This window comes from Lepisosteus oculatus, chromosome 15, assembly GCF_040954835.1.
Source record: "Lepisosteus oculatus isolate fLepOcu1 chromosome 15, fLepOcu1.hap2, whole genome shotgun sequence".
Lineage (NCBI taxonomy): Eukaryota > Metazoa > Chordata > Actinopteri > Semionotiformes > Lepisosteidae > Lepisosteus > Lepisosteus oculatus.
In genome coordinates this window covers 26,196,123-26,223,734 of record NC_090710.1, presented here as the reverse complement: position 1 = coordinate 26,223,734, position 27,612 = coordinate 26,196,123, and the positions used below count along the sequence as shown (strand labels likewise).

The 27,612-nt window shown below is 39.5% G+C and overlaps 1 protein-coding gene across 18 annotated transcripts in view; it reads right to left on the bottom strand.

Annotated features, from left to right (window-relative positions):
- Nucleotides 1-338: 338 nt before the first annotated feature.
- mcf2la (mcf.2 cell line derived transforming sequence-like a) overlaps nt 339-27,612 on the bottom strand; it is an 84,331-nt gene continuing 57,057 nt past the window's right edge. For 7 of the 18 annotated variants that reach the window (XM_015364262.2, XM_015364258.2, XM_015364252.2 and 4 more), the window contains 28 exons: nt 27,233-27,382; nt 26,812-26,936; nt 25,588-25,702; nt 24,970-25,089; nt 24,068-24,259; nt 21,733-21,924; nt 20,943-21,102; nt 19,916-19,986; nt 19,375-19,451; nt 18,826-18,892; nt 18,121-18,236; nt 17,962-18,031; nt 17,351-17,443; nt 16,815-16,907; nt 16,183-16,308; nt 15,466-15,687; nt 14,336-14,428; nt 13,676-13,754; nt 13,351-13,380; nt 12,891-12,960; nt 11,978-12,096; nt 11,401-11,493; nt 11,083-11,142; nt 10,674-10,748; nt 8,336-8,448; nt 7,477-7,589; nt 5,841-5,944; nt 339-2,890 (listed from right to left, as the gene is read on the bottom strand). In XM_015364262.2, coding sequence (XP_015219748.2) covers nt 2,796-2,890; nt 5,841-5,944; nt 7,477-7,589; nt 8,336-8,448; nt 10,674-10,748; nt 11,083-11,142; nt 11,401-11,493; nt 11,978-12,096; nt 12,891-12,960; nt 13,351-13,380; nt 13,676-13,754; nt 14,336-14,428; nt 15,466-15,687; nt 16,183-16,308; nt 16,815-16,907; nt 17,351-17,443; nt 17,962-18,031; nt 18,121-18,236; nt 18,826-18,892; nt 19,375-19,451; nt 19,916-19,986; nt 20,943-21,102; nt 21,733-21,924; nt 24,068-24,259; nt 24,970-25,089; nt 25,588-25,702; nt 26,812-26,936; nt 27,233-27,382 — 3,033 coding nt within the window. In that variant the 3' untranslated portion in view covers nt 339-2,795. Of the gene's footprint in view, nt 2,891-5,840; nt 5,945-7,476; nt 7,590-8,335; nt 8,449-9,810; nt 9,886-10,673; nt 10,749-11,082; nt 11,143-11,400; nt 11,494-11,977; nt 12,097-12,890; nt 12,961-13,350; nt 13,381-13,675; nt 13,755-14,335; nt 14,429-15,465; nt 15,688-16,182; nt 16,309-16,814; nt 16,908-17,350; nt 17,444-17,961; nt 18,032-18,120; nt 18,237-18,825; nt 18,893-19,374; nt 19,452-19,915; nt 19,987-20,942; nt 21,103-21,732; nt 21,925-24,067; nt 24,260-24,969; nt 25,090-25,587; nt 25,703-26,811; nt 26,937-27,232; nt 27,383-27,612 lie in introns of all 18 variants that reach the window. The other 11 variants (XM_069179198.1, XM_069179199.1, XM_015364266.2 and 8 more) reach the window with 9 other exon arrangements.

The following is a 27,612-nucleotide window of genomic DNA, read 5'->3' as shown; positions in this document are numbered from 1 at the left end:
CAAGCTCACTGTGGAAGTGTTAGGTACAGTATATGGCCAGTCCCACCTATGTCTGTTAATCATAAGGAGATCGATTTTTAAAATCTGTTTAGTCAGAATCATGGGTTAGCAAGTTGAGAAATTTGTTGTGGACAGTAACCTTGAAGTCTGAATTTTTTTTTAACTCACCCGAGTGCAATAATAAATTAACCAAATGTCTAAAAAAGCAAGCAGATTAAAGTCACCATTTAGCACTGGAACTTTAGAGACCAGCTGGACTGAAAGTGAGCAGAGTGGAGTCGTAATGTTTTAACGTTTCTTTCTGGATGTTAAAAACACACAAAAGTTGAAAAATCTAGTACGTCTCAAAGTATTTTATTCAAGTCATTTGTTTTCATACAGTTATAAGGACTTCTGACATTTTCATTCAATTACCATAAAAAAAGAAATGTGCCGCAATGTGCTGCATAAAGTGCAATAAACAGTAAAATCAGTATCATATTAACTTGGAGTGCAAATAAAAAGTACATTATCTTTGGCTAGAGATACACAAGCAAGTTTTTCATAATTTCTGACAAAATAATATGACCAAATTACCGTTGCCAAATCTTGCATATAGATAGGATAACTGATGTCAGATGCCTATAGAAAATGTTCCGGCAGCTGCTACAGTAAATGAAAGAGTCTTAAAATATGTAAACAACAAATACATACGGTAGTTTACAGATAATGTGGGGAGTATCACTTTCCCTTGTAACTTGGCCATTATTTTCTTCAAACGTTAAGTCTTCAGATGGGTCTTTTATTGCAGTCTTTATGCTTTCCAGATCTCACATCCCATAAATATTTGTCAGATAAAAAGTTTCCTTATGCATCAGCTTGTCTGCAGCTGTACTTCCTCTTTTTGGATGATTTAACAAAACATAAATGACTGAACACTCACCTCTGTGTACATGAGAACTGTGAATGAATGAAAATAGATGTATTATCAGTAACATTTCATGGAATCTTTTGTCAGTAAGTGACGACAGTCAGTTAGAACTGTCAAAGGGACTTTCAAATTGATTGTGTACCTCCAGCTTTACAGAATATCCCCGAAATAAATAGTTTTTTTCCTTACATGTCCACTGAGACCAAATGGCAGTATAACAATGGCAGAAAACACCACACACTATAATTCTGAATGGCTTGTTGAGCAGTGGTTTGAAATGGCTGTCCAAAGGTTCATGAATGTAAAACATACATCAGATAACAATCCCAAGAGTAGGATTTAAATCACACTTTAAGAATGAACTTCTAAGATGCATCAGAAACTAACACTGTACATGTACATAATTTTCTTATAAACTTCCAAGGATTTAGACACAGTTGTGCAATTCAGTGACCTTTGGGTTGATGCCTTTATATATATATATGTTACATTTTGTCACTGCACACAAACTCTAGTCAAACCAAGTTATTCTCCAACCCATATTTTAGCCACTTCATTAAAAATGTTTCTTAAATTATGATTGATTACATTTAAGTACAAAGTTCATCAATATTTTATTATTTTAGGACTGCCCTTAGAATAAGCTTTATTTTCATTTGAAATCCACATATCTGCTTTCCATCATAGATCAAGGTCATTCTATGAATGCTAAAGTATATTGGGTCATATCTGGATACAGACATCTGATGAAATAATAGTCTAATCTTAGTACATTAACATTCATTTACATATATATACACAATACAATGTGGACATAGGAATGCAATGATACAGTATAGTTTTTATAAGCCATATAAGACCATGGTTTACAAGTACTCATCATTTTAATGTCCCTTATGTACAATGTTTTTGAAAAAAATAACATTACATTTTATACAAACTTCACTTAAACATTATTCTCTCTTTTACAAGAAATAAATAGATGTATTCATCTGTTTCAAAGTTGTAACAAAGTTTTATCCCCTATTCATTTTCAATAAAGCTCTATGTAAGCAGCAAATGTTGAGACTTGACAACTTCTTACTGATGACTAGAAATGGTTGGAGATTCCTGGACATCAGTATGGCTGGGTTTCTGTGCATGAGATATCAAAAGAAAGTCAACACTGTATCAAGAAGGTATGAAACAGTAATACTTTGTAAACAGCCATAGCCTCTGAAGGTCTTTTCATGCAAAAGTTTGCAGAACCACAAAAATATCTAATTAAAGCTAAACTCTGTAGTTAAATTCATTTAGTGCTACTTATAGACCTTATAGAGCAGTGACTCAGAAACAGAAGCTCTGGCACAGAAATAGACACAGTGGGAGATAGTCTTGACTGGAATGGCTTAAGTATAAGGCTTGCATTTTAAAAATAAGATTGCAGAGCAAACATAAACATAGATCCATATACAGCATATCTTACATCCTTCAGGAAATTTGTCTCTTGGAGGATTGTTTTACTCCTGCAATTATAAAACAAACCAAAACAGCAAAAGTCCATAATGATGTCTATAACAGTAAACCATATTGTAAATAGAGATTAGAATAACCTCTATTATAATTAATAATCAAATAATTTTTTAACAGAAGCCAAGCTTCATGAACAGACAGAGCCTGAATTATGTGCTTGGGGGATGACAGTTTTGTGTGGCCTGATTGTGCTGAATCTCCAAAACAAAGTCCAACATTTGGGGTTTGGTAGTTCGAAAGGGAATGAAACTGTAAAAAAAAACAAAAACAAACAAACTCCAGTGTACCCCTCCTTCCAGTGAACTGAATTTCAAAGTGGGAGAAAATAAAAGCCTGGCAAGAAATGTCAATGAGAGCTGGAGGTCAGCGATGTTCAGCCTTTGATGTCAGAGAAGCTGGTGGTGCTGGGAGTGTAGGTCTCACTGCAGCTGGAAGAGGCACTCAGGTTACTGGAGCCACTCCCCGACTCTGAGCAACACACAAAAGACTAGCATCACTTTCATTTGAAAAAAAAAAATAAAACCCCTTGAAAACACAAACTGCAATATTTGTTGGTCATGTTAGAACAAAAGACGTGACATGGCAGAAACAGTGCACTTTCCATAAAGGACTAATTCAAAGAACCTGGGTAACCAACTGAAGTGCAGGACACAATCGGTAGTTTACGCAGATATCCTGTCTACAGCATGCAAAGGTGAGCAACTGCAAACACAAAACAGGCCTAGGGATAGGGTCTGCTGGGGAACCCTTCATTTTTGTCCACTGGAAACCTTATTGTGGCAAAGACTGTATAAACATGACGGGTTATATCTGGATGATCAGCTAGGATCTACAGAGAAATTAGAAGGCATTAAAACAAGAGATAGAAGTGGATAGAAAATATGCCATAGAGAAACAGAGAGAGGAGTCAAAAAGGGGAAAAGAAAACTTCAAAACCTTAATTGCTAATACTCAAACACCAGGCATATTGGGAGGGACCAGTGGCTCTGTGGCTAAGGTTCTGCGCCTGTCTGGTAGGTTGCCGGTTCAAATCCCGTGGCTGGCAGAGGAGTCCTACTCTGTTGGTCCCCTGAGCAAGGTTCCAGGGGAGCCGTATAAATGGCTGACCCTGCGCTCTGACCCCAAGCTTCTCTCTCCCCGTCCGTGTGCCTGTGTGTCTCATGGAGAGCAAGCTGGGGTTTGCGAAAAGACAAATTCCTAATGCAAGAAACTGTAAATGGCTAATAAAGCGATCTTCTCTCTCTTATATTTTATCTCTAATATAAGATACTGCCTTAGCAGGTGATTCTGATGCAATTGATGATGATTATGATGAATTGCATTTTGGAGAAGCAAAAGATGAACGATGTAGAGTTGTGGCATCCACGAGCCTCAGAAAGTACACATCGTAGTGTTAGCAGTATGCTATAAACTACATCCAGGCATGAATTATACTGAGATGTCACATAAGGAAACTGGGAACACGTCTGAAGGAAGATGTAGTTACCAAGGGAGATTTCAAATTTTCTCATTTAGATCGGGGATAAACCAATACCAACGTGAGCAGCAGAAACTGAAATGCTACACAGACTAACGACTGCTTTCCTATTCAGATTATTAGAATACCTACTAGAAGAAATGCCTGTAATGATCTAGCCTTTCAAATAAGCAAGATGGAGTACTAATAACAGAAATGAGAACATTATTATGGAAATTTTACCATAACATGGTGTTCTTTGAAATACATCTTGAAACTGTACTGTTGGCATCCGGAACAAGGGTGTATTATTTTAGGAAAGTTGATTTTGCAAGAATGAGAGAGATTTTGAATGGTATAGAGAATCTGAGGAGAAGAGTGTTCTCTACCGAGTAAAGAGTAGTTCAAAAGATATTCAAAACCAGTGGCCCATATGATTTAATAAATCAATTCAAAAAACGTACAGATAAATGTATAGAATCATTAAAAGGCAAAGGAACCGGAAGGAGTATAAGATATTGCAAGCACTAATATAAAAGCATAGAAGAACAGCCATATATAACAAAGAATATTGAGCAATTGTTTTAGACAATCTAAATTTAGGAAATATCTGATGTAATAAAATAATATTTCACACAGGTGTTTACCAAGGAAGAAATGCAAAGACAAAGCTCTCTATTAAATAGTATTACCACCAGAGGAAAACTATTACATACTGTATACTAGAAGGACTTAAGATAAACCCTCCAGGGCCTATTAGTACTCTACTGGTTATACTTACTGAAGTAACGTGCTATTCACAGGCTGTTAACAAAACTTAATGGTCTTGAAGTAAAGTCATACGCTGACGACACTACCTCAATCTTTTTAGTCTTGAAAGGACTAGATTCCATGAGTGGACCTGATTCAAGTATTCAAAATCGTGAAAGCTATCCTAACAGACTTCTTCAGAATCAATATTAATAATTGTCTTATTAATACCTGGATGGGAGACCTCCTGGGAAAAACTAAGGTTGCTGCTGGAAGAGGTGTTAGTGGGGCCAGCAGGGGGCGCTCACCCGTGGTCCATGTGGGTCCTAATGCCCCAGTATAGTGATGGGGACACTATACTGTAAACAGGCGCCGTCCTTCGGATGAGACGTAAAACCGAGGTCCTGACTCTCTGTGGTCATTAAAAATCCCAGGGCTCTTCTCGAAAAGAGTAGGGGTGTAACCCCGGTGTCCTGGCCAAATTTCCAATTGGCCCTTACTAATCATGGCCTCCTAATAATCCCCCTCTATGAATTGGCTACATTACTCTGCTCTCCTCCCCACTGATAGCTGATGTGTGGTGAGCGTTCTGGCGCACTATGGCTGCCGTCACATCATCCAGGTGGATGCTGCACATTGGTGGTGGTGGAGGGGAGTCCCCATTACCTGTAAAGCGCTTTGAGTGGAGTGTCCAGAAAAGCGCTATATAAGTGTAAGCAATTATTATTATTATTATAATAGTAAAACACAAACCAGATGGAACAAGTGGAAATGACAGGTAGATGAATTAAAAACAGTGAACAGGATATACTTCTTTACACAAAGGGTTGAGAGAGTCTAGAGCAAGCTGGTCGAAAGCTGTTTTTGAAGCTTATAGCCAGACTGCTTTCAAGAAACAGCTTGAGATACTAGCAATGAAAAAAGCTAAATGGGCATCCCCCATATAGTTCATGTAGCAGCAATATACAGCATTTGATTAAAAATGATTTTTTTAAAAATGCAAAACTTGATTGTTTTACCCAGAATCAGTGGATTTTTATTGGCTTCTTACCTGCATGACCATATAGAAAATACTCCTCTTTTAGCACACATCAGGATTTTCTTGGTAAAGAAATTAACTAACAAGTAGAAAGCTTTTTCTAGACTTTTGCTTCCAGTTTATGTTCTCAGAGCAAGCTACTACTGCACCGGTAATTAAAGGAGAACTATTACCTGAGCTGCTCAGAGACTGAGATGACTTTGAGTCTCCGATCAAATTCAGCAAGTTAGCAGCGGGTACCCATCCCTCTTTTGCTGTGTTCAGGTTCCGAACTAACCTAAAAGAACAAAACACATGGTGTGCTCCATTACTGGACATCAACCTCAAGCAAACCAACATCATGGCTTTTGAAAATGCATTCAATACTGACATCCATCCATCTACAGGTATTTTATAATAGCTTCATCCAATTTAGGGTTGTGAGGGAGCCACAGCCTATCCTGGCAAGAAACGGGTACGAGGCAGGGTACACCCTGGACAGGACGCCAGTCCACCACAGGGTAGGCAGACACAAACACAGACATGCCAATTAACTAACAAGTATGGTTTTGAATTCTTGGAATCTGGAGAAAACCCATGTGTTTTAAGCATCTAACATTTAAACATTTAAACTCACGCAGATAGCAGCTCAAGTGCAGAATTGAACCCAGGGCCCCAGTGCTGTAAGGCAGCAATGCTAATCACTGTGCCACAGTGCCGCTTCAATACTGACATCTCATTTGATTTTTTTATTTTCCTCTGTAGGTATGATTTAATAAATCATAGGCTTTCTAGGCCTAACCGGCATGACTGAATGATTTAGACATTTTAGGTTAAATGCAGTTCATTTGAAGTGCTGATAATTTAATTTGCTATGAAAAAGGAAATTATCACAGAGTGCCTTATTAAAGAGGGCTATGAGAGACTGGCCAGCTAAAAATCCTTAATAATTAATTAATTCTTAACAGACCGAAGCATCATGAGCCATGCCAGATAACAGAAAAATGAATATTTTAGACATGAGCATATAAAGGTTTTGTGCAAACCCATTTGAATTTTAGTTAAGTTTTGATTAATTTTACCTTATACCAAAACAAATGGACTTACTTTTTTTTGAGGTTTCTGCACTTACCAATGTAATTTGGGTGCTCATGAGTGGCTCAACTAATAAGGGAACTCAAATCCAAAGGCAGGTCGTGCTTTAGGGTTCTGACACTGCTAGTTTGAGTCTGGGTCATGTGACTAACTTGGCTAAGTGTCACCAGAGATGGGTGGACATTTAGCAGCTGGTGCCTCCTCAGCTCTCAGCAGAACACTAATTCCTGGAACCTGTGAGGAGCCTGCAAGCTTTCAGAGATGGTACATTACTTCAGTCAGGACTAACTCTCCTTCCTCTAAGGCACTGTGGAATTTATAGTGTATTGAATGACAAGTGGCTCTGACAGGGCATGCTGGAGGGGCACACTTGTGAGTCCTCATTCTGTCCTGTGCGAAGTGTAGTCATGTATCTAAGTTGAAAACAACTATAAAGTCCATATTTTTTTTAAAAAAAAAGCATTTTAATTCAAGGTCGTCACTAAGAGGATATATTTGTATTACCGCCTTAGTTAAAAGAAGGCCGTTGCTTAGTTTAGTACTCACAAATGTTGTAGCTGATTTCAATTTAATTTCAGTAACTTTCCTGGTATTATATTTGTATTCAAATACATTTTCCATAATATTTACACCTTGTTCCAAGCAGATACAAAAGAGAATCAAGCATTTGCCCTGAATTAAGGTTCTCAATGTCTTTTATCAAAAGAGCCAGCCTAGATTTCAGTCAGTGCTCACCACTGGCCATCTTCTCCCTCACGAATCAGCTGTACCACTTCTCCACTCTTAACGGCGAGCTCTTCTGCCCCTCCTTTGTCATAATCAGCTACTACAGTGTATTTACCAGGAGTCTGACAGAAAAAAAAGACAATTAGCTTTACGTGTATAAAATAAAAATACACATGTACTTCAAAATTAAAAAAGCGTCAACAGCAACTTTTTTCCAAATGTTCTGTGCCTGCAGTAGAGTCAATGCCAAAAGGTCTCATGTACCCTGCAACAAATCTACATATATCTATTTACTTCAGGGAATAGGGGAATTACTTTGTACAGGTCCCTCTTGTGTTTTTATTTGCCCTAGTACGGCATGTGTAATTATGATGGTAGAATAAGTCCAACAAGTTAAGGAAACCATGGAAATAGTTTAGTCAAAAGCCAAATTCACAGGAAATCTACTATCTGTGCTGTCACAAAGTGTTTGTCAGTATTGTATACATTCAGTCCTTATAGCTCACATTCAGAGTAATGTGACATTTTACTTAAAGCTGCTCTGCTTGTCCAAATACCATGTTTGTTCAGCCCTTTTACATCTCGCAGCAGAATAATGTTTTGACACAGAAATGTCTGGGATGAACTAATTCATGGAAAATGAATTTCGGAGGCCTTTCGGTAACAAGACAGGATTCCTTATTAACAACCTTTCCAAATATACTCCATGCAAAGCAGACCACAAAAGCTTGGATTTTCATCACACGCAAAATGCACATTGTTGCAATTTGCTTCCAACGATGGACATAAAAGGCCGAACCAAGAAACCCTGATCTAACAGCCGCAATGCCCAGAAACAGCTGCTCTTTAAACAGAACCTCTGACATACCAGTTTTTTGCCTCCCTCTTCCTCTGCGTCAGAGGAGTTCAGTGGATCTTCCCCGCTGGAGTAGCCATCATTTTCACCCGCCACGTCCAGGGAATGCGACTGCTTGGCCCAGCCTGGAGAGATGACCAGGTGGCGTGACTTTAGTGCCATTTACAGCTCGAAGCAAGATCCATGAAAAATGACAAAGCATGAACATGCACCACACCCATACATGCTAGTGCAGTCAGTGGTCTTTGTGACTGGCAGTGGACGTGTCAATAAAAGCATCCCTTGAACATCAAGAGCTACAGTATATACAGCAAGGAACCCACACCTTTACATAGATGATTCAGAGACTTACAGTAGTAATTTGCTGTTAGAATCCAGAATTTCATCAATGTACAAAAAGATGTTGCTTAGAATGGAGTGATTAAAATGATTTCATTGATTATTTTACAAAATGCAATTTCATATTGATTCTGCAATTAAATGATTACTGTAAAACCTTTAAAATATAATAAAAACATTGGTTTGTTTTACATCTGGACTACAAAAATCCTAGGTTGTAATCACTGAGTGCATGACCTTTTTGGAGTGTGTTCCTTGGATATCGTCATTCTTGCATGTGTATGTGATGCAGGTGAGGAGTTCAAAAGGCAAGAAGTCTGCAGCACAGAGTGAAACACCAGATGACAGTCCAGTGTGTATCAGCACTGCATGCCATACCCATTGAAGGAGAAACAGGGCAGTATGAACCCAAAACATGCATTTTTCCCCAATCTGTTCACAATTCCTAGCTCTTCTAAAGTCCAAAACGATACTTTAGAATTCAAATGTCAAAATAAAAAAAAAAAAGACTAAAATGTAATTTTCAGGTCTATCGTTGTTGCATGCTGATGAGTATGTTGCTGAGACAGCAGTGCTGTAATTGACTGGTGATAAAAAAAAACACATTGTCCAAATCACTTAAGTAAAACTTTAATCCTATTGATGAAGGAAGGGGCTCCACAGCTAATGTATGCACTAGGGACACTAGGCAAAACTGTAAATCAATGAAGAACAAAATGAATGAAAAAAGTTTCCATATAATTTTAGAGCAATGTTATTTTTACATTTTAATTCAAGAAATGTATAATTTTCGGGGGGAAAATATCTTAAATACATTTTATAAATAACTTTGACACTCTATAAGTTCAATGGCATTGGGATACAGGGTATTCTTATTGATGGATTTCTAAGCTACTGATTTGCAAATAATTTATTGGTCAAAATAGAAAAAAAGATCACATCCTACAAAGCTGGAATTAAACTTCAAAATCCCAAGAGAAAGAAAAATTATGTTTTTCATGTGAGACAGTGAAAGGAAATTGAGGAAATATCAGATTTCTTATTGAAGAGGCATCATCTCTCTAAATTAAAGAGTCCTTTGTTTTTGCCCTGTTTTGCAAAGCGACTTGATTAAAAGTGAAGGTCATCCACACAATTAGGCATTTTACCTCTCCTCTTTGCTTGCAAAAGACTAGAGGTACTGAGCCATTTTACACGACTCATTGCTGTGTGTGGACCTGCATCTGTGGGAAAACCACCCGTCAGTTCTCATGTTTTTTGTACATTTAATCCTCACAAACCGAAGCTAAAACAAGCGTTCTTTCATTTCAGTTTTTATTTCTGACCGGTTTCTCTGCTGTAAAAAGAGGTCTGTGCCTGTTTCTCAGCACAGTGTGTTCAAATCTATTCCATACATAGCAGTTTTTCCACTCTGTACTTCTAAGCATAAAAATATTTGTTATTAACCAGGTATGGAATATATGATTTTGGAAATAAAATGACCCTTTCAACATCAGTTGCATTAACCCAATGTACCATAAAAAGGTGTGAACCTTCCACCTTTACTCACTGAACCACAAAATTCACACCAGTAAAATGTGAATTGATTTTTCATAAGAAAAAAGCAGTTAAACAGGTAAGAAATATCTCTTAGGCTTATTAAACACATAGAACCACGTCAAATTAATTAAAACATTAAATGGAATGATCAAAGATAAAAACTGAACATAAAGAAAACAAAGCATGAAAACATCCAACAAAATGTATTCCCCAACAGCTTTCGCAGGACAAATGTCTCCAGCCATTCCCAGCACATGATGTGAGTGAACATGTATTCCAAAAGACAGCTGGTTCGAGTGCCAGGCTACCAGCACCAGCATGTTCAACAGCACTTCCTACACTACTGTATGTCCTCAGTTACACTGTTCACATCATCACACCAGTGCTGGGCATTGCGGTGCCCCCTTAAAATAAGCAGCTGTCGAAAGCACGAATGGGAACTGGAAACAGCGAGCCGCTTTGGACAGAATACCTCTAAAGCCAAACGGAGTGGGGTCACTCTTTATCTCGTGCCGTTTTGTCTTATTGTCAGGGCTAGTAGGAGATCCTGTAGACACATTACAGGAAGACATGGAACAAGAAAGAAGCAGTTGAAGCAGAAAGAAAAGAGAACTCCCTTACAAATACACACCACATCGGGTACACTAACTGGATTCGCTACCTAAAAAGAGGTGATTTAACCTGACAAGTGAGCGGGAAGATTTTTGGGGGGAAATTCAACAGGAAAACATTATTGAAAGGACGTCAGAATCTCATCACAGGGATGGGGGGGTTAAATACAGAACTAGAACAAAATTGGACACCACAGAATACAGGTACAGAAGCTACACACTAAACTCTGGGCGACATTAGATTAGTCTAAACTAGGACTACAGGGATACCTGGTTGTGAGAGCAGTGCCATTGGTAATGTTCGACTTTTAACAGTAGGAAGCGGAGACTCTGTTAAGGAAAGCACGGTACAATAAGTATCCCATTTGTACTCCAAAGGTCAAAGCTAGTAATCTTATGTGGAGACTACCTGCACTGAGCAGTTAAAGAGGTCTGCAGATACAATCTACTGAGATGGAGAACTATGCTAGAATTAATAACGTACAATTGTTAGGACAGTCAGATTGTGATCTTAGTGGCTGTGGTTCGGCTAGGTTTCGGTTACAACTTTGCAGACCACTAGATGGACTTTCTGTTGCCTGACTTTACCTTTCTGGCTCTTTAGGTTGCTGAAGCCCTGTAAAGTAAAGCGTTTTTTAGCGACCGCAGAACGCTCTGAAGTAGGGCTAGTTGCCGCATCATCTTGAAGGAAGGATTAGAGAGACGTGGACGAAACAGGCCGGGCAGGAAGAAACGAGAAAAAAAGGTGGAAAAAAATCAGTTTTAGAGAGTGGAGGAAAGGAAGAGAAAAGAGAAGAAAGCAGTCCAGTGGAAGAGGAGTTAGCCAGTCAAACTAGATTTCTGTTTTTTTTAAATCCTGCAGTACAAATCAAAGGGTGACGACCAATTAGTTCAGTTCATAGTGCCAATTTAGTCTTGCTAGTTGTTATTTTGAACAGTAAAGGTAGTGGATTTAATTATTAGCCACTCCTTTCACTAGTAAGTAAAGGATGTGGAAAAGCCTTTAGTGGCCTTTTACAAATACTTTATTTTTATTTAAGAACTAGTCATCTGTTAAATTTGTTTCAGAGGGAGGTCTGTGCCAAAAAGCAGATGTTATGTTCCACTTCAAAATACAGGAACTAGCAGGAAGGTCTGCGTTCTGATCTACATCTGTAACACTTACCTTTTCCTTTCTCCATATACCTGGGAGATGACAAAGAATTCAAACAGCCATCAGGGGTGGTAGGCTCACCCTTTTTCTCCTCACCTTTCCTCACACTTTTCAGATTGCTCTTTAAAGGACTGCCGCAATACACAAAACAAAAAGACTAGTTAATTGATCAGCCAAAAGCATTTGTTGAAAAGGACAGATTAATAAGGAACCTAATCAACATACATTTAGAAATGTATGCAAGTTCCAATAAAAGGGAATGCCATGTTTGTAATTAATTTATCAGTTGTGTATAAGAAGGGATTATTATCAAAACCGAAAGAAAAAGATTTTTGTGGTGGGGTCATTAGCATGGGCAAACATAAAAGGAATAATTAAAGATTTATTAATAAAAAACACAACTGTGATAGGAATACAAAAACAAACACAATTGAGAAAAATAAAATGATCAAATATAGTAAAAGTCCATCTTTTACTCTAGATATTTACTGCTTGTGTTTCATTTTTGTATTTAGTGTTTTTCTTTGGATAATCTGTTTATTTTCTTTTTCAACAAATTAAAGAATACCAATGAATATTGCTCCTGAAAAAATAAATGGCTGCATGTGAGATATAGAGATGTGGTATTCGAACATCTCAATGCTGACAGTATTTTCAATGAACCTGTAATACACCTCTAATCATCCTGCCACTGTTTTTTATTTCAAAAACACACAATCAACACAAAAGCAAGTGGAAACTCCTCCACAAATGCACACTCTAGACAAAAATAACACGCATGAACACGTCAGAAGAGCTGTGCTACAGCACTGGTTGGAAAAGAAAAGTGCTTTAGCTGTGTTGCCGAATAGACAAATCCTCCCTTTGGGTCTGCTCTGCTCAAAGCAATCCATTCCCCAAAACCTCGTCTTATTGCAGAACTCACCTTGAGCTCCCAGCAGCGGGAACTGCTGAACTTGGAGATGCCGGATCTGACGTTCTGTTCTGCCTCGCTTCTAAATTGAAGCAGAAAAAGAAATTGATAAAAGCACAAAGGACAGAAAGATATCTTTTGCAGAATATGTGTTTTAGTACAGTTAGTACTGGCTAACTAGGCAAGTTTTAATTTGGTAATTTGATGTGCTTTAAGATAAATAGACCCTAAGAATTCTCATTAAAATATTTTTTGAAATGCAAATCTTAAATACACGTTATGTTATAAAAAAAGGAAAGCCAATTTGTCAAATGTGAGACCTTGATAAAACATATTTTCTTCAGTTGTAAAAAAACCTAAATCAGAATCACTCATTTAGCATTTGGGCAAAACACTTGGGCAAAAAGTTGGGCAAAACACTAGCCTTTGTAGAAATAATATTTTAATGGGAAATTACATTAAAACAACTTACTTATACACGGCAGGACTACATCTTTGTATGCTATGAAATGAAAAATTACATTCAGTGCTAAAGTCACTGCAAAAATCCAGTGTGATTTTCCTTTAACAGGTAGAACAACATCTACACTACCGTACAAGGAAAATAATTCCAAAGCTATTAAATAAGCCAATAAATTTACTTTGTCAAAAAAAGGGCACAATAATTAGGATGAAAGTACAACATATTGATATTTTTTGCTTGAATAATCTTCTTAACTTCAGTTATCACTCAGTAGCTTGTCTGAAACTCCCCATTTCTTCCTTCAAACTAACAAGTAAATGAAGTAAATTCTTACCCCTGTAGGCCTTCAATTGTCCAGTTAGCACTTTTCTGATTTCATTTACCCATGCAGTTTTGATTTCTGGAGTAGGAGCCTACAAGGAAAAGATCAGATCCTTCATTTCTGTATCTCTTTTACTTTAAAAGACAAGCTTTGCTTATTACCATAAATGACTGGAAATCCTCAAAAATAAGTTGTCTTCTCTTTTATGCTCCAGCTTGGTAGGAAGCACAATCTGCTGCTTAATCAAAATCCAACCCTCACTTCTGAGAAATGGAGATTCCCATATACACTGTCCCTTGGGGCTGGGGCTTTATTTATTTGAATGAATAGGCCACTGACAGCTGAGTACACACCGAGCCCACTAACAGATCAGACCCTCATTCACCCCACTGCGAACAGGACTCCCAGAGGATTCTGAGGCTGGCTCTGGTATAACAACACTCAGTGACACACAGTTCATACCCTCAGACACCCCACTGCGAACAGGACTCCCAGAGGAGTCCGTGGTTGGCTCTGATACAGCCACTCTCAGTGACAGAAAATGTTTCTCATCCCAGGTAGGAATGAGTGCTGGAACCATGTGGGAACCTGTAACGTTCTGAAGTACAAACTGTACCCCAGACCTCAAAGCTTTCGGAGTATAAACTGGCCCGTTTTAATATGTTTACCCACCTGCACGATGTAAACTTCTTCTCTCGCGTTGCACCAGATTTCAAATTTTTTATTGTCTCCCTTCGCATTTTCTGTGATTCCTACGGCACTCATCTGGTAAAACAAAACGGACACTAAACCAGGGAAATACCCTGGACGGGACATCAGTCCATCACATACTGTAGACACAAAAACACACTCACACTCAGGGTCAATTCTTCCAGAAGCTAAATAACCTATCAACATGCCTTTGGATTATAGGAGGAAGCTGGAGCACCTGGAGGAAACCCACAGGAACACGGGGAGAACACACAAACCCTTCACAGACAGATTTGAACCCAGGGCCCCAGTTAACCACTGCGCCTCTGCCCCGCCCTCAAGCAGAATCATATATCGTAGTGAAATCAGAAGAATACAAGACCAAAATGTCAGCAATCAAGAAGTGTAGTCTGAACTGGCCAGAATGGAGAAGGTGCTGGGTAGTGATGAGAAATGGCACCCTACAGTAATTAATTAATACGTATTCCTTGCACTTATATAGCGCTTTACAGGTAATGGGGGCTCCCCCACCACCACCAGTGTGCAGCACCACCTGGACGATGTGACAGCTGCCAGAGTGTGCCAGTACACTCCCCACACACCAGCTATCAGTGGGGAGGAGAGCAGAGTGATTAAGCCAGTTCATATATTGGGATTATTAGGAGGCCATGACTGGTAAAGGCCAGGGGGAATTTGGCCAGGATGCCAGTTTAACACCCATACTATTTTCAAGAAACACCCTGGGATTTTAATGACCACAGAGAGTCAGGACCTCTGTTTTATGTCTCATCTGAAGGACAGCGACATTTAACAGTATAGTGTCCCCGTCACTATACTGGGGCATTAGGACCCACATAGACCACAGGGTCAGCATCCCCTACTGACCCCACTAACACCTCTTCCAGCAGTAACCTTAGCTTTCCCATCCAGGTACTGACCAGGGTCACACCTGCTGAGCTTCAGTGGGCTGCCAGTTGTGAGTTGCAGGGTGATAGGGCTGCTGGTACTGTACATATACAGTACATGGTACACAGGCACACAGTACATGGGAACAGGAAAAAACACAAAAGGGCATTTTCAACCCTTTAACTGCAGCTCAGTTCCTCACGTACGTTTAAGGAATGCTTGAAGCTGTAGGAAGGAGCTTTTTCGTAGCCCTCCCCGTTCTCCTCCCTCTTCTTACAGAACAGCAAGGCCTTCTCGTGCAGGAAGAGGTGCCTCTGCATGGGCTTGAAGCGCGCCAGGTCCTTCACTTTTGAGTGGCCCTTCTTGTGCTCCGTCCACACGTTGAAGGAGCCCTGCATCAGCAGCTTGCCAAGCTCACCAAGGTTACCCTGCCGCCAGAAACAAAGCAGCCGGTGAAAACCCCAACCCGCAACCCTCTTTCCATCCGTTTTGAATCCGCAAGATTCTGTCCTCCACAAGAACACTCAAGAAGCTGATCGGATGTTGATTAAAAACACGTTAGGCGTCCAGGTATCATATCTATCAGCAGCCATAAATAATAACGGCATGACAGTTAACTATCAAAAACAGCATACACGCTTTCAGCTCAAGAAATACATCCACCTTCCTGAGAGAGAGGTCGTACCTTCCTGGGATGTTTGTTTTCTGTGAAGAATAAAGTTCTCACAGTTGTCTTAAAACACTTAAAATTACGGCACGCACACCAACAGTCCAGTCCGTGAGAGGCATGGGCATCCCGGAACAAGAACAACTTGTATCAGGAGGCTGGGGTTAGTTTTCTTTTCAAACAGTTTCTGAGTCAAGTCGTTTCACTGATGGTCTCGTTCCTGATTCTAAGATGAGGCAGACAAGCGAAGCCTGACCTCATATCCCGTGATGGCGATGAGGTGCATAGAGTCATTGACGGCCTTCAAGATGCCCAGTATGGCTGCCAGGGCATCCTGCAGATCTTCTGCTCCCTCACAGTTCTTACTGTACTTCAAAAGTTCCTGATTCGAGAAGGACAACACAATGAGAAGAACAAAATTCTGGCCCAGACGTCTGCGAGATTCAAAAGTAGCCTTTAGTGGTGAAGTTAATTTTTCGTGTCTAAGTAACTTGATCCATCTAGTATTATACCGTATATACAGTACCTATTTTACTGTATAGTTACTGAGGTGTAAGGATGACAAGTCTAGAAACTACCTACTTAATGTGAAAATTCCCACAGTATTTTAAAAATTAAGACGGGTTTCTATTGTTACTTACATATAACAAATGTTTTATGGTGTGAAATATAAAAAATGACTAAAAATATTTAAAATTATAAAAAAAACATGATTAATATACTTTTTGTTCTTGTCCTAAGAAACATGGATAAGACCTAGTCTCCTTACAAAAATTGGCATCAAATTAAAAACACTTTCAATTTTATTTGAAAATGTGTTTTCCCACTATCAATATCATGCATATTACCAGAGTTCCTTGCAATAACACAATCAATAAAACAACTAACCTTTAATAACAGCTGATATTTTGTTATCCTTTGAACAGGTTTCAGTAAGTATGAATCCAAACCTAATTTATGTTCCAGTTTTTTCTGGCACTCCTTTTTGCAAGAACAAAAAAGCAGAAGATGAGACAGGCCCACTTTATTGAAAAACAAAACAAAAATTAGACAGAATTGACATCTTTGTACACGAAGAAAATAACTAATACAACTGGTTTTCTTATGGCTTCACATTTCTATCAGATATCAGTTTGAAACGACACTAAGACCATAATAAAAGTATCTTGAGTTACAAAGTCTTGTTCTGTGTGAGTTTATATTATTTTATAATTTTGGGGGAGATTTCCTCTTCTTTTTTTGTTTTATTGAAATACACAATTGATAATCCTGGCTATTATGTACTAGTTGTACAGATTTTCTACAATATTGACTGACTGCAAAATCAACCAATGGATTAATTAAATCACATCTGAGAGTTTGAGCTGCGCTTGTTCTTTTTCTCTGGTGTCTTGGGATCTTTATGCAGACAGAAAGCAAGATACCTGAAAGAAGGCACAATCGGAGCACTGTCTCCACAAGCTTTCAGACCGGGGCTTGTTCTGACAGTACTTCTCGTAAATCTGCAAATCTTTCATCTAAATGCAAAATGTCAAATTATTAATAGTCAAATACAAGGAATAAACCAAGACAATAACAAAAGAGAGACTAAGGATTATTTAAGAACTGCTTGTCCTTAATATTTGGGTTTGTTCTTGTGCTCATATTCACCTTTGTTCTAATTTCATTTACATAAAGAGCGAGGAGCAGGTCATGAAACTGGTTGTGTATTAAGAGTTTTTATATTGTCTCTGGCATAATGCTTTAAAATGATGACAACAAACTTCTACAGAATTCTAGTTAGAATAACAGCTGAATATCCCTGACCCTTCCTCTGATTTCTAAATACAGTCTGGAATATGATGCTGATCACAAGCATGGACTCAACACATAATACTGCCTGAACTGACATTATTTATAATTTATAGGATACATTTTAAATAATGAATTATTTAATTTAGTTATAAGCATTTCATTGCACTTGTGCATATGACAATAAACTGAACTGAACTATACATCTGATTTAAGAGTACCAGTACTTGGCAGATTTACCTACCCTCTTGATGAAACACCTCCCTACAAGTTCAGGATAGTCCGTGTAATTCTCCAGTTCTCTGAGAAATATCCTGGAAAACACAGGGCAACGCCCCATAAGGCTCCACGAGCACTCTGCAGTAAAGCATGGCAATACAGGACATGATGGCGCTGAGCTCACCGTTTGTGAAACTCGTAGATTTCGGTCATGTTTCCAAAGAGAACATCCTTCTTGTTCAGCAGTGCCGCTGGCATCAGATGCATCATCAGTGGGTTGTCCATCTCGGCCGCGTACCCCTGCAGCAAGGATGAGGACAGTATTCCCATCAGCTGTGAAAATGACTTCACAATGCCAGCAGATATATGACCCTCGCCCTGCAAATCACACCTGGCAGCTCACTGAAGCTCAGCAGGTGTGAGCCTGGTCAGTACCTGGATGAGAGACCTGGGCAAGCTAAGGTTGCTGTTTGAAGTGGTGTAAGTGAGGCCAGTAGGGCCAGTCTGTGAGGGTCCTAATGCGCCAGTATAGTGACGGAGACACTAAACAATAAAAAGGCGCTGTCCTTCCGATGAGACATATCCCAGGGTATTTCTTGAAAAGAGTAGGGGTGTTACCCTGGCATCCTGGCCAAATTTCCCATTGGCCTTTACCAATCCCTTTACCTCCTCCCCACTGATAGCATGTGTGTGGTGAGCGTACTGTGTTGTCCTCCCCATGTTAAATGGTTTATTTTTTCATTGTAAATAACAAAACCAGTCTCCTTTCTTTGCTTCACCAAAAGTTGACAGGAAAAGCTTTGTCAATATGTTCAACTCGGTCTGAGCTGTTATGTACAATGAATGAGCTGAATGAGATGAATAAGCAGTAGTATACAGTGATGCATACCTCCAGCACACACAGTAGCTCTTCTACATACGCCCTCTCGGTTTCCAGCAGCTCATTCATCACATGCCTGCAAAACAAAATCATTCCTGTAAGCTTTCTGATGTGGAGCTCAGAGATTTATTTTCATTTTACAGTTCATTTAAAAAACAGTGTTCACAAATTCTTATTAAGAGTCCTGTAATTAGGGGATTTGTAACTCAAAACAGGAAAGAAATGAATAAAAATAGCAATATACTTTTTGAATATCTAAAGGAAAGACAAAACTATGCACTGAAAGTTACATAAAAGCCTTGAGTGCTTCCGACAAATTACTGAGTTTCTGGGCCTGAATACTTGTATTTAAGTTTGTTCTCTTCAGTTTTTGTCGATATCTACTGTAACCTATTTCTCCCTTAGAAGTCTTGAATTCAGTTTTTGAATGAAATATTTCATTTAAAAGATGTGCATGCATCATTTTGTCATTTCATGAAACGGGGCACTACAGGAAGTGACGGAACACTTTTGCAAGGCTCTGTATGGTATTGTTCCTGTACCACTGTAGGTTCGCACCTCCTCAGCACAGCCAGATTCTCCTCTTCTTCGGAAAGAGAGTCATGCCGGCCCCCACTGTTTATTTGACTGCTGCCCTGAAGAACAATACAGATACCCCTCAAATCACAATTTAGGTGCACTATGAGATATACAAAAATCAGTACTGGTCTTAAGCTGTTCAAATTTAGAAATCCCATTTCCAAAAATACATTCATCTGCTTAAATTATAAAGGAGGGTGCTGAGATTCTTTCACAGTCCACAGTACTGTCACTGTGAATAAAAAGTCTACCTCGCATCAAGATACCAAAACAGAAAGATACACCCTCTTTAGAAAGAGAGGTATGAAAATTAGTAATAGCTAAGATACTTAAAGACTTCTAAATTAATAAAACCTGAAATTTAGCGTAACTGTTTTTTCATCACAGAAAAATTTTCCATGTTTAGTGTTGATGTTTTATGAGGACTCTCAAAAAGCTGAGACAAGGCATAATTCTCTCTAGCAATCATAGATATCTGGCTGTAATCACAGAAACAAGTAGGAGAGGAAACCCTGCTTACCGTTCTACTGTTGAGTCTTTGTAGGGCATCACTGTCTAAAGAGAAGGTCTTTTCAGTGCCTCTGGAATATCCTAAAAAAGAGACACAGTAACAAAGACTGAGAGAGAATACTTTGAATACTTTTCAAATCAAATAAACTACCAAAGGTAAATTAACAATACTATTTCTGTGAGTTTACCGAACCAGTAATCATCCTAGAATATTAACGATTATAATTACGCAATTAAAACTTTGGGCATGGGAAAGGAGTTGGTGTATGATGGAAAAACGTAATGAGTCCAGCCTCATATCTATACATACTTACATCTGTTACATTAGGAAAGTAAGCATTTTATTGTACACAGGTACAGCAGCCATTTCACCCTGCATCTCACAAGTGGAAACCCCCTGAAGCTCAGCAGTTGTGAGCCTGGTCAGTACCTGGATGGGAGACCTCCTGGGAAAAACTAAGGCTGCTGCTGGAAGAGGTGTTAGTGGGGCCAGTAGGGGGCGCTCACCCTGCGGTCCATGTGGGTCCTAATGCCCCCAGTATAGGGACGGGGATACTATACTTTGAAAAGGCCTTCGGATAAGACATAAAACCAAACTCCTGACTCTCTGTGGTCAGGGTGTTTTGCGAAAAGAGAAGGGGTGTTACCCCAGCCTCCTGGCCAAACTTCCCCCTGGCGTTTACCAATCATGGCCTCCTAATAATCCCCATCTCTGAACTGGCTTCATCACTCTGTTCTCCTCCCCACTGAGAGCTGGTGTGTGGGGAGAGTACTGTCGCATCATCCAAGTGGGGCTACACTTTGGTGCTGGTGGAGGGCAGTCCCCATTACCTATAATGTACTTTGAATGGAGTGTCCATAAAAGCGCTATATAAGTGTAATTATTATTATTAAATTGAAACTTCAAACACCCATACAGAATACACACAATTTTGTAATTACTGCAAAGCCGCCACTAGAGGGAGATAGATCCCCTCCTAAAGGCTCCTAATAGAGAGAGACTCAGTAGTGGAGAGGCTGGTCAGTGCAGGCCTAACCTGGGGACGTGTGAGGAGACTTCAGGAAGGCCTCAGGCCGGGGAGCCACTGGCTGGACAGGGCGGGTCTGCTTTGCTGCCAGTTTCTTCAGGCTCACCCGGCGCTTCTCAAACATCTCCTGCATCCCCTCCTGTTTCTGGAACACTCTCTGGACATGGTCCTGCGGGGCAAAGCAAGAGCAAGACAGAGGCTCTCAATACCTCCACTCACTAGAAGCGGGGAACACGCTTGCATGTTCAAGTGGTGGGCTTGTTCTGTGTGTGCCTATACAGAGCCTTATTAAAGTACTTACAGAGAGTACTCTTTCCACAAACTGATGAGAGTGGGGCCGACAAAATACTTGTAAGATAAAATGAACACAACACGTACTCCAGCGCTCGCAAAGAATAAACAAATTATTTCCTGAGGTAAGTCTATAACAAAACATGCCATCCCCATAAAGAGCAAATGATTTACAAAAAGTTCAAGCACGTGCCGTATGAACGATACAATGACATTGATTCTAGACTAAATTGACACACATTCCTATGTCATTTCCCTTTCTGAGAACTGCTGTAATCACATTACAGGATTTCTGCAGGGAAAATTCTAGAAACGGGTTTGTCAAAGCCAAAGGTCACAGAGAATCACAGATTCCGCAGGATTTCAGAGCAAAGATGCCGGCTAACCAGTCATCAGGCCCTGACGTTACAGGACTATGCCCAGAGTTAGGGTAAGGGGGATTAAAGACAAGCCATCTTTCATGCGTGGTAATGAACCTAGCCTACCGCACCACGGAAAAGGGGCTCACCCGAAATTCCTGGTTGAGGACGGACTCGTACTCTCTCCAGACCGCGCCGAGGTCTGGGAGCCCGTGGTGCGCAGTGGACTCGAGGAATCGCTCGATCTCCTGCAGCGCGGACTCGGCTCCATCCTGGGACTGGCACTTGTCCACAGGCTGGGAGGCCAGCAGGTAGATGCCATCATCACACCACTTTGCAGCCTGGACATTTAAGAGGGAGGTTTTCAGTCGAACCGGGAGGAGGGTAAGGGAATAAAGCAGTCCCAAGAAAAACGTATCGTAGAGGTAAAAAAAAAAGAGACGCTCCATCAGAGAAATAAAAGACAAACCAGACACTGAGAGAGACAAACATTGGTTTTGCTAGAGACACAAACGTAAGACACTGGCCACTCCAGCAGTAAGGAACTTGCCGACCAGTTTAATTAATGGTCAGAAAACATTCTGTGCAAAGTAATTTCATAAAATATTCATGTTCTATCTTATTAAATCTAATTTAAAGTTTGACATTTTACAATGGAATGAGGATTCTACAAACTCAGAATTAAAAGAGATCTTAGTGGAATTAAAAGCAGAACTAAAAGACCCATCTCAGTGGTGTTCTATAGAACTAGCAGGGCAATTAAGCTATGTTCAGTGTAAGCACTCAAAGATTAAACAGCTTTATTGTAAATAGAATTGCTCACAGTTTCAATTTCATTTAGTGTCATAGATCCTTGTTTGATAAAGGCACATGATTAGAGCTATTCCAAAGTTAAAGAAATGCATCAGCTGCAGAGTAAACTATTTTACAATTCAATGTCACTCTAAAGTGGAGAAAGTTATTTTAAAACTGGTCTAACAACTCTTGCACTGTAGTCATAGTGTTTTGTTAAAGTCTCTGAACTGTGAAGTCATTCAGGATTCTGTAGCTGTGTACCAAAACATTCAGGAAACCACAGGACAGCACACAAAAGCAACATACAGCATGTTATTTCTACTGCTTTTAATCTTATGAATATAAACGTTACAAACGACAGGAGGTTATTTAGCCCATCAAGCATACTTTCATTTCAATAGTTAAGGTCTCATCCTGCTCTTTCTTCAAAGAATCCAGGGTATCTAACAGTAGCAATATTGAACCTCTAACAATATGGCTGAGCAATTTGTATGAGCTGTATACAACTCTTTGCACAAATAACTGAAACCTGTTCTTAGGTTTTAAATTTAAACCATCACCATTTCATACCATCCACATAATCTCCTACTTCTTTTGTTTATGTGACCTTCTCAAACTTTGCATTTCCATTTTATACTTGTACTTATGTTTTAACTATCTGCATTTAATACCCTGCACATGCCTACATTAAAAATTACCTGCCAGGTGTTCACTCGGTCCTGAATTTGGTACAGCTTTTTTCAATGCATTTTATTTCAGCACTTGGCAGTTGTACTTGTTTGGAATAAACTGAGAAATCAATCAGTTTGTTTACTACACCAGGGCAATAAGGAAGAGCAGTTATCCTAATACAGAACAGCGAGGTACTCTGCTTCTTGCATGATCTCAATTCGGGCCTTTACGGATTATCTGTATGCTGGTCCCTGCCCATTAATCAAATCTTAAATAAAGTTCATGCATTACCTTGAATACCTGCTGCCTAAAGTTTGAGAATTGATATTTCAAAAGGATGTTTTGTATCCATTTCTATTGTTGCCTCTTTAAAAAGCATAAGTTAACATTTAATGTTAACAAGGTTTTAGACTCGAAACCTTCTTCTTCAGAAGGGCCTTTACTTAACTGGTTCTGTTATATACCCCTTTGTTCCTACCATATTCAGTATCCCCATCTACGGTCTCCTCTCATTGTGTATTTTTATTTTGGCTTATTTTGTTTTTTGTTGTTGTTGTCATTCTGTTAAGTGCATAAAAAAGCCACCTTTAAAGGGTGCTATATAAAATAAAGCTTATTATTATTAATACCTACCTTTTTTCATTCTGTGCTAATAATCCCTCAGAATTTTATTACCATACAGATGACATTCTTAGTTTACTTTTAATTATCATTGCCACAGCTTTGTATGTAATAGAATTAAGACTTATTGGTCTATAAGTACTTTTAGTTTGGTTTTGTCACCTTTTTTATGGACAGGTGCAACATTAGTTATTTCCCAGCAGTAACTCCTGTCTTGAATGACTGCTGAAACAGACTTGTAAATGGCCTATAAAGGGCTTCGCATTTTTCTAGGTACAGTTATTCTAGTTACTGTACCTGTACCACTTGTGTCTTTTTTATGTTGCAACAAACTTTAGGAATCACATTTCATGCATTAACGGCAAAGGTAGGTAGTTCTACTAGTTTCTGCATAACCTTTTCAAGAGTCTGGTGCAGCTCCATTGACTTGTGAAGCCGGATTTTCTTCATCTTCATCTCGGCGGCCAGCTCTTCGGTCACACTCCTCAGCTCACTGCACTTGGGCAGGATTGAGTCCACAGCATAGTGATTGCTCTGGATTAGCAGGTCGCCCTGACACGCCAGATCCTTTGCCCAATCCAGAATCTCCTATTGGCAACAAGATGAAAACAAACTGGTACCGGGACTGATTTTCTGTAAGGGGTGGGCTTACCCCAGTGAGCTGTTACAAAGTGTATCCCCTTGTCCCATCAGTGTCCATGTGAGCGTTTAATAACAGTAGGCAATTCCAGTATGTCAAATACCAGAGGAGTGATTCAACTGACCCAAAATGAGATATGACCAGCAAAGATTTCTAAATACTAAAGTCAAACATGAACATGAGGCTTTTGAAAATGTTTTCAGAAGAACACTAAAACTATTTTAGTAATAAATATTGCAAAGAAGGTTCTTCCTTAACACATCCGTCCCAGTTGTGTCTTATTAGAGGAAACCAAATGGTTGTCAAGCAGCAATATGACTTCTCCTCCCTACTGCTATCTGAACAGCAGTACCCCACCTGGTTCTGGAACTGTCTGAAGGAACACCATTACAACAGGACGCAAAAGCCCTGTTACAAGACACGTCTGCTTAATAAGACTTCCCCAACAGGGCCATTCAATTATTAAATATTATCTCTCTCTACCTGTGTAAAGAAATTTAAATTCACAAAATCTCCTCACAGGCCAAGGTACTCAGGAAGGATTTAAATTAAATAAGCCTGCGTAATCTACATACCTGTTTTTTTCTTCAAAAATGCACTGAAAATCAACAACTTTCTGACAGCACTATGCCCCCAGAAGAGGCGTGAATTTTCTTACACATGCTTTCTCCTCGTAGGTGCCCAGGTCTCGAAGAACATGCTCCACGTGCACAGGGCTGTCTCCAACATCCGAGATCGTCGCCAGGCGTTCCGACAGGAAGTCTAGCTGTGCCTTCACCTGACAGAGCACAAGAACAGCCTTTTCACTATCATGCTCGTTCTATACAGGCAAAACATCCTTTCACTGCACGACACTGTTATCATCTACTCAACACCCGAGACCTAGGAGACAGCACTGCATTTGTAAGACGATGGAAACAGAAACTGCTTTTTCAAACCGAAAGAGATCCAGTGTTCAGAAAAGGGTTCCTGTGGTAAAAAAACTCAATAAAAAACTTGAATGTCAATTATATTGTGTATTTAACATTAACTACTTAGAATGATAAATCACAGTAGGGTAATTGAAAAGGTATTGCCGGAAAACCACATTAATGGCAGCATGTGTTTTTTTTCAGGCATGTACAGTACAGTTTAATTAAACTAAAATACTTTTAAAAACATTTTATTTCCAATTACATACACTAAATGTAACCTATCGCATTTTGCCATGCACCAGGAGGCTAAGGCAGTGAGGGAGCTCGCTCCACCTCTCTCCTCCTGCCAGACTTGCACTCACCTCCCGGAAACTCTGCTCGAAGAGCCTGAGCTGTCGACACTGCTCCAGCTTGGTGTGGTGCTTTTCCCAGAACTCGTCGAACGCCGTCTCCGTCTCATCCAGCTGGGAGAGCAGCCTGGGGGGTGGGGAGCGGGGGAGAGCAGACGAGAGAGTTAACCCCCTATAACACACACTGTATTCACGCAACACCTTCCAAATTCTGTCCAGTTCGGACTCGACTGCCACAACGAGAGCCATCCTGAAAGAAGCGCCGACAAATCGCAACGATAATGACAGATTCATCGTTAAGGAAACATCTGCGCTACACAAGTCTCGGGCAGATGAATAGGTGGTCATCGTTTATTCCAAGGAGGCACAGATTTTCAACTGGGGAAAATAAAGGAAAACAAACAAAATTCTCTCTTCTTGACACAGAACGCTGACATGAGCACAACGCAGCCTATGAAATTTGGAGCTCGGTGAAGGTACAGTACTTTACACATTTCTATTGCTGTCAATCATGCCCATTTTCCTCAATATCCTCACGTCTCATTAAGTCAAAGCTCTTTCAAACTGAGGCAAGAGCATCAGCTAGGATTAGAGTAAATACTTCTGTGTTGAGTGTTTTGTGTTTCTGGTAACACAGTACAAAAGTTTATTTTTGTTGTTATTGACAAAACCGATGAAAGAGGGAGAGACATGAAGTTTCGTTTTCTGTGACACTCTTACTGGTCGTTTCTGAGTAGCGATAGAGCACACGGTCAAGGGATGCAGTATTATTACAGGTATTTTATATTTCAGATCATCAGTAGTTCTTAGTGGTGTTCACCACTTTGAAGCTTGTGAGATCAACCATTTTTCATTTTAATGTATGTCATTAGTATTGCTCAACAACACAGTGTTATGCTAGTATGAATGAATGATATGTACTGTATGCATGCAGGATTATATGAAATGCAATGTATCCAAGTATGTTTATGTAAGACACGTGACAACGTCATACAATGTTACAAGTATTTGTTAGACCTGATGTGCTTTTTTTATGAGAAGTGAGCTGAAATGTTTGCTTGGTGCACGACAAATCTATAATATATATAATTTGGCCAACATAATACAACCATTCAGATGCTGAATGGGTGAAAAACTGGCATGATCATTTGTGTCACTTCTGCTTTGTTTGCTCATCTCTCACTTACAATCCAGTGCAGGGAACATCTGGGATGTGCTTTCATCTATTCATCTCACCTCTGTACCGTAGTTAGGTTCTCCAGCTCATCTTGGTTCATCTTATAGTCAGGATCCTTTGTAACTGGTTCATTAATGCTTTCCAGAAGCCTGTTTCCTTGATTTAGGGCTATCTGTAAATCCTCCTGCAAAAGGAAATTTTGTGAACATAATTTTCACCATCACATTGAACTTTTTGACATTCATGCATACAGTACCCTATAACATGTGACTGCCTCATAGAGCCAAGTAAGGTATTAAATCTCAAATAAACCACTATATAAAACTACAGGAAGTACATGGGAGACTTAACTAGTATAATATTTGTTGTTTCAGGGACATGAGGGTTCTGTTTGCTGAAGGAGGTGCTGGCAACCCCATTTTTGCTGTTCAAACACTTCCTTGTTTGACTATTGACTGTTCTAAAGTCTACTGCACTTACTTTCATCTTATCTTTCTTTCCTGTGTGTGTTGCAAGAAGGTTTGTAGTGGCCTGGACATCATTCGGTAGTTCAGTCTCTGCCAATTCTGTCCCAAAAGACTGAAGTGTCTGAGCCGTCTTCTTCACCATCAGAGCAAAACCTTCGATAGCCTGTTACCCACAATGGTACAATGTGATGAATTAATCCCTATACATTACATTAAACCATCAGGGGGTTAATCTGTGCCAATTTCTGTGCTTTCAAAGAGGCACCTAATGGAAAAAGGACAGTTGTGTTATCACTGTCCTGCATTCTCAAAGTGTATACATTCCCCTTTGTACGGGATCATTTTAGGCACAGTGCATTTGTTTAACTTTATGACTATGCACTACAGCACCTG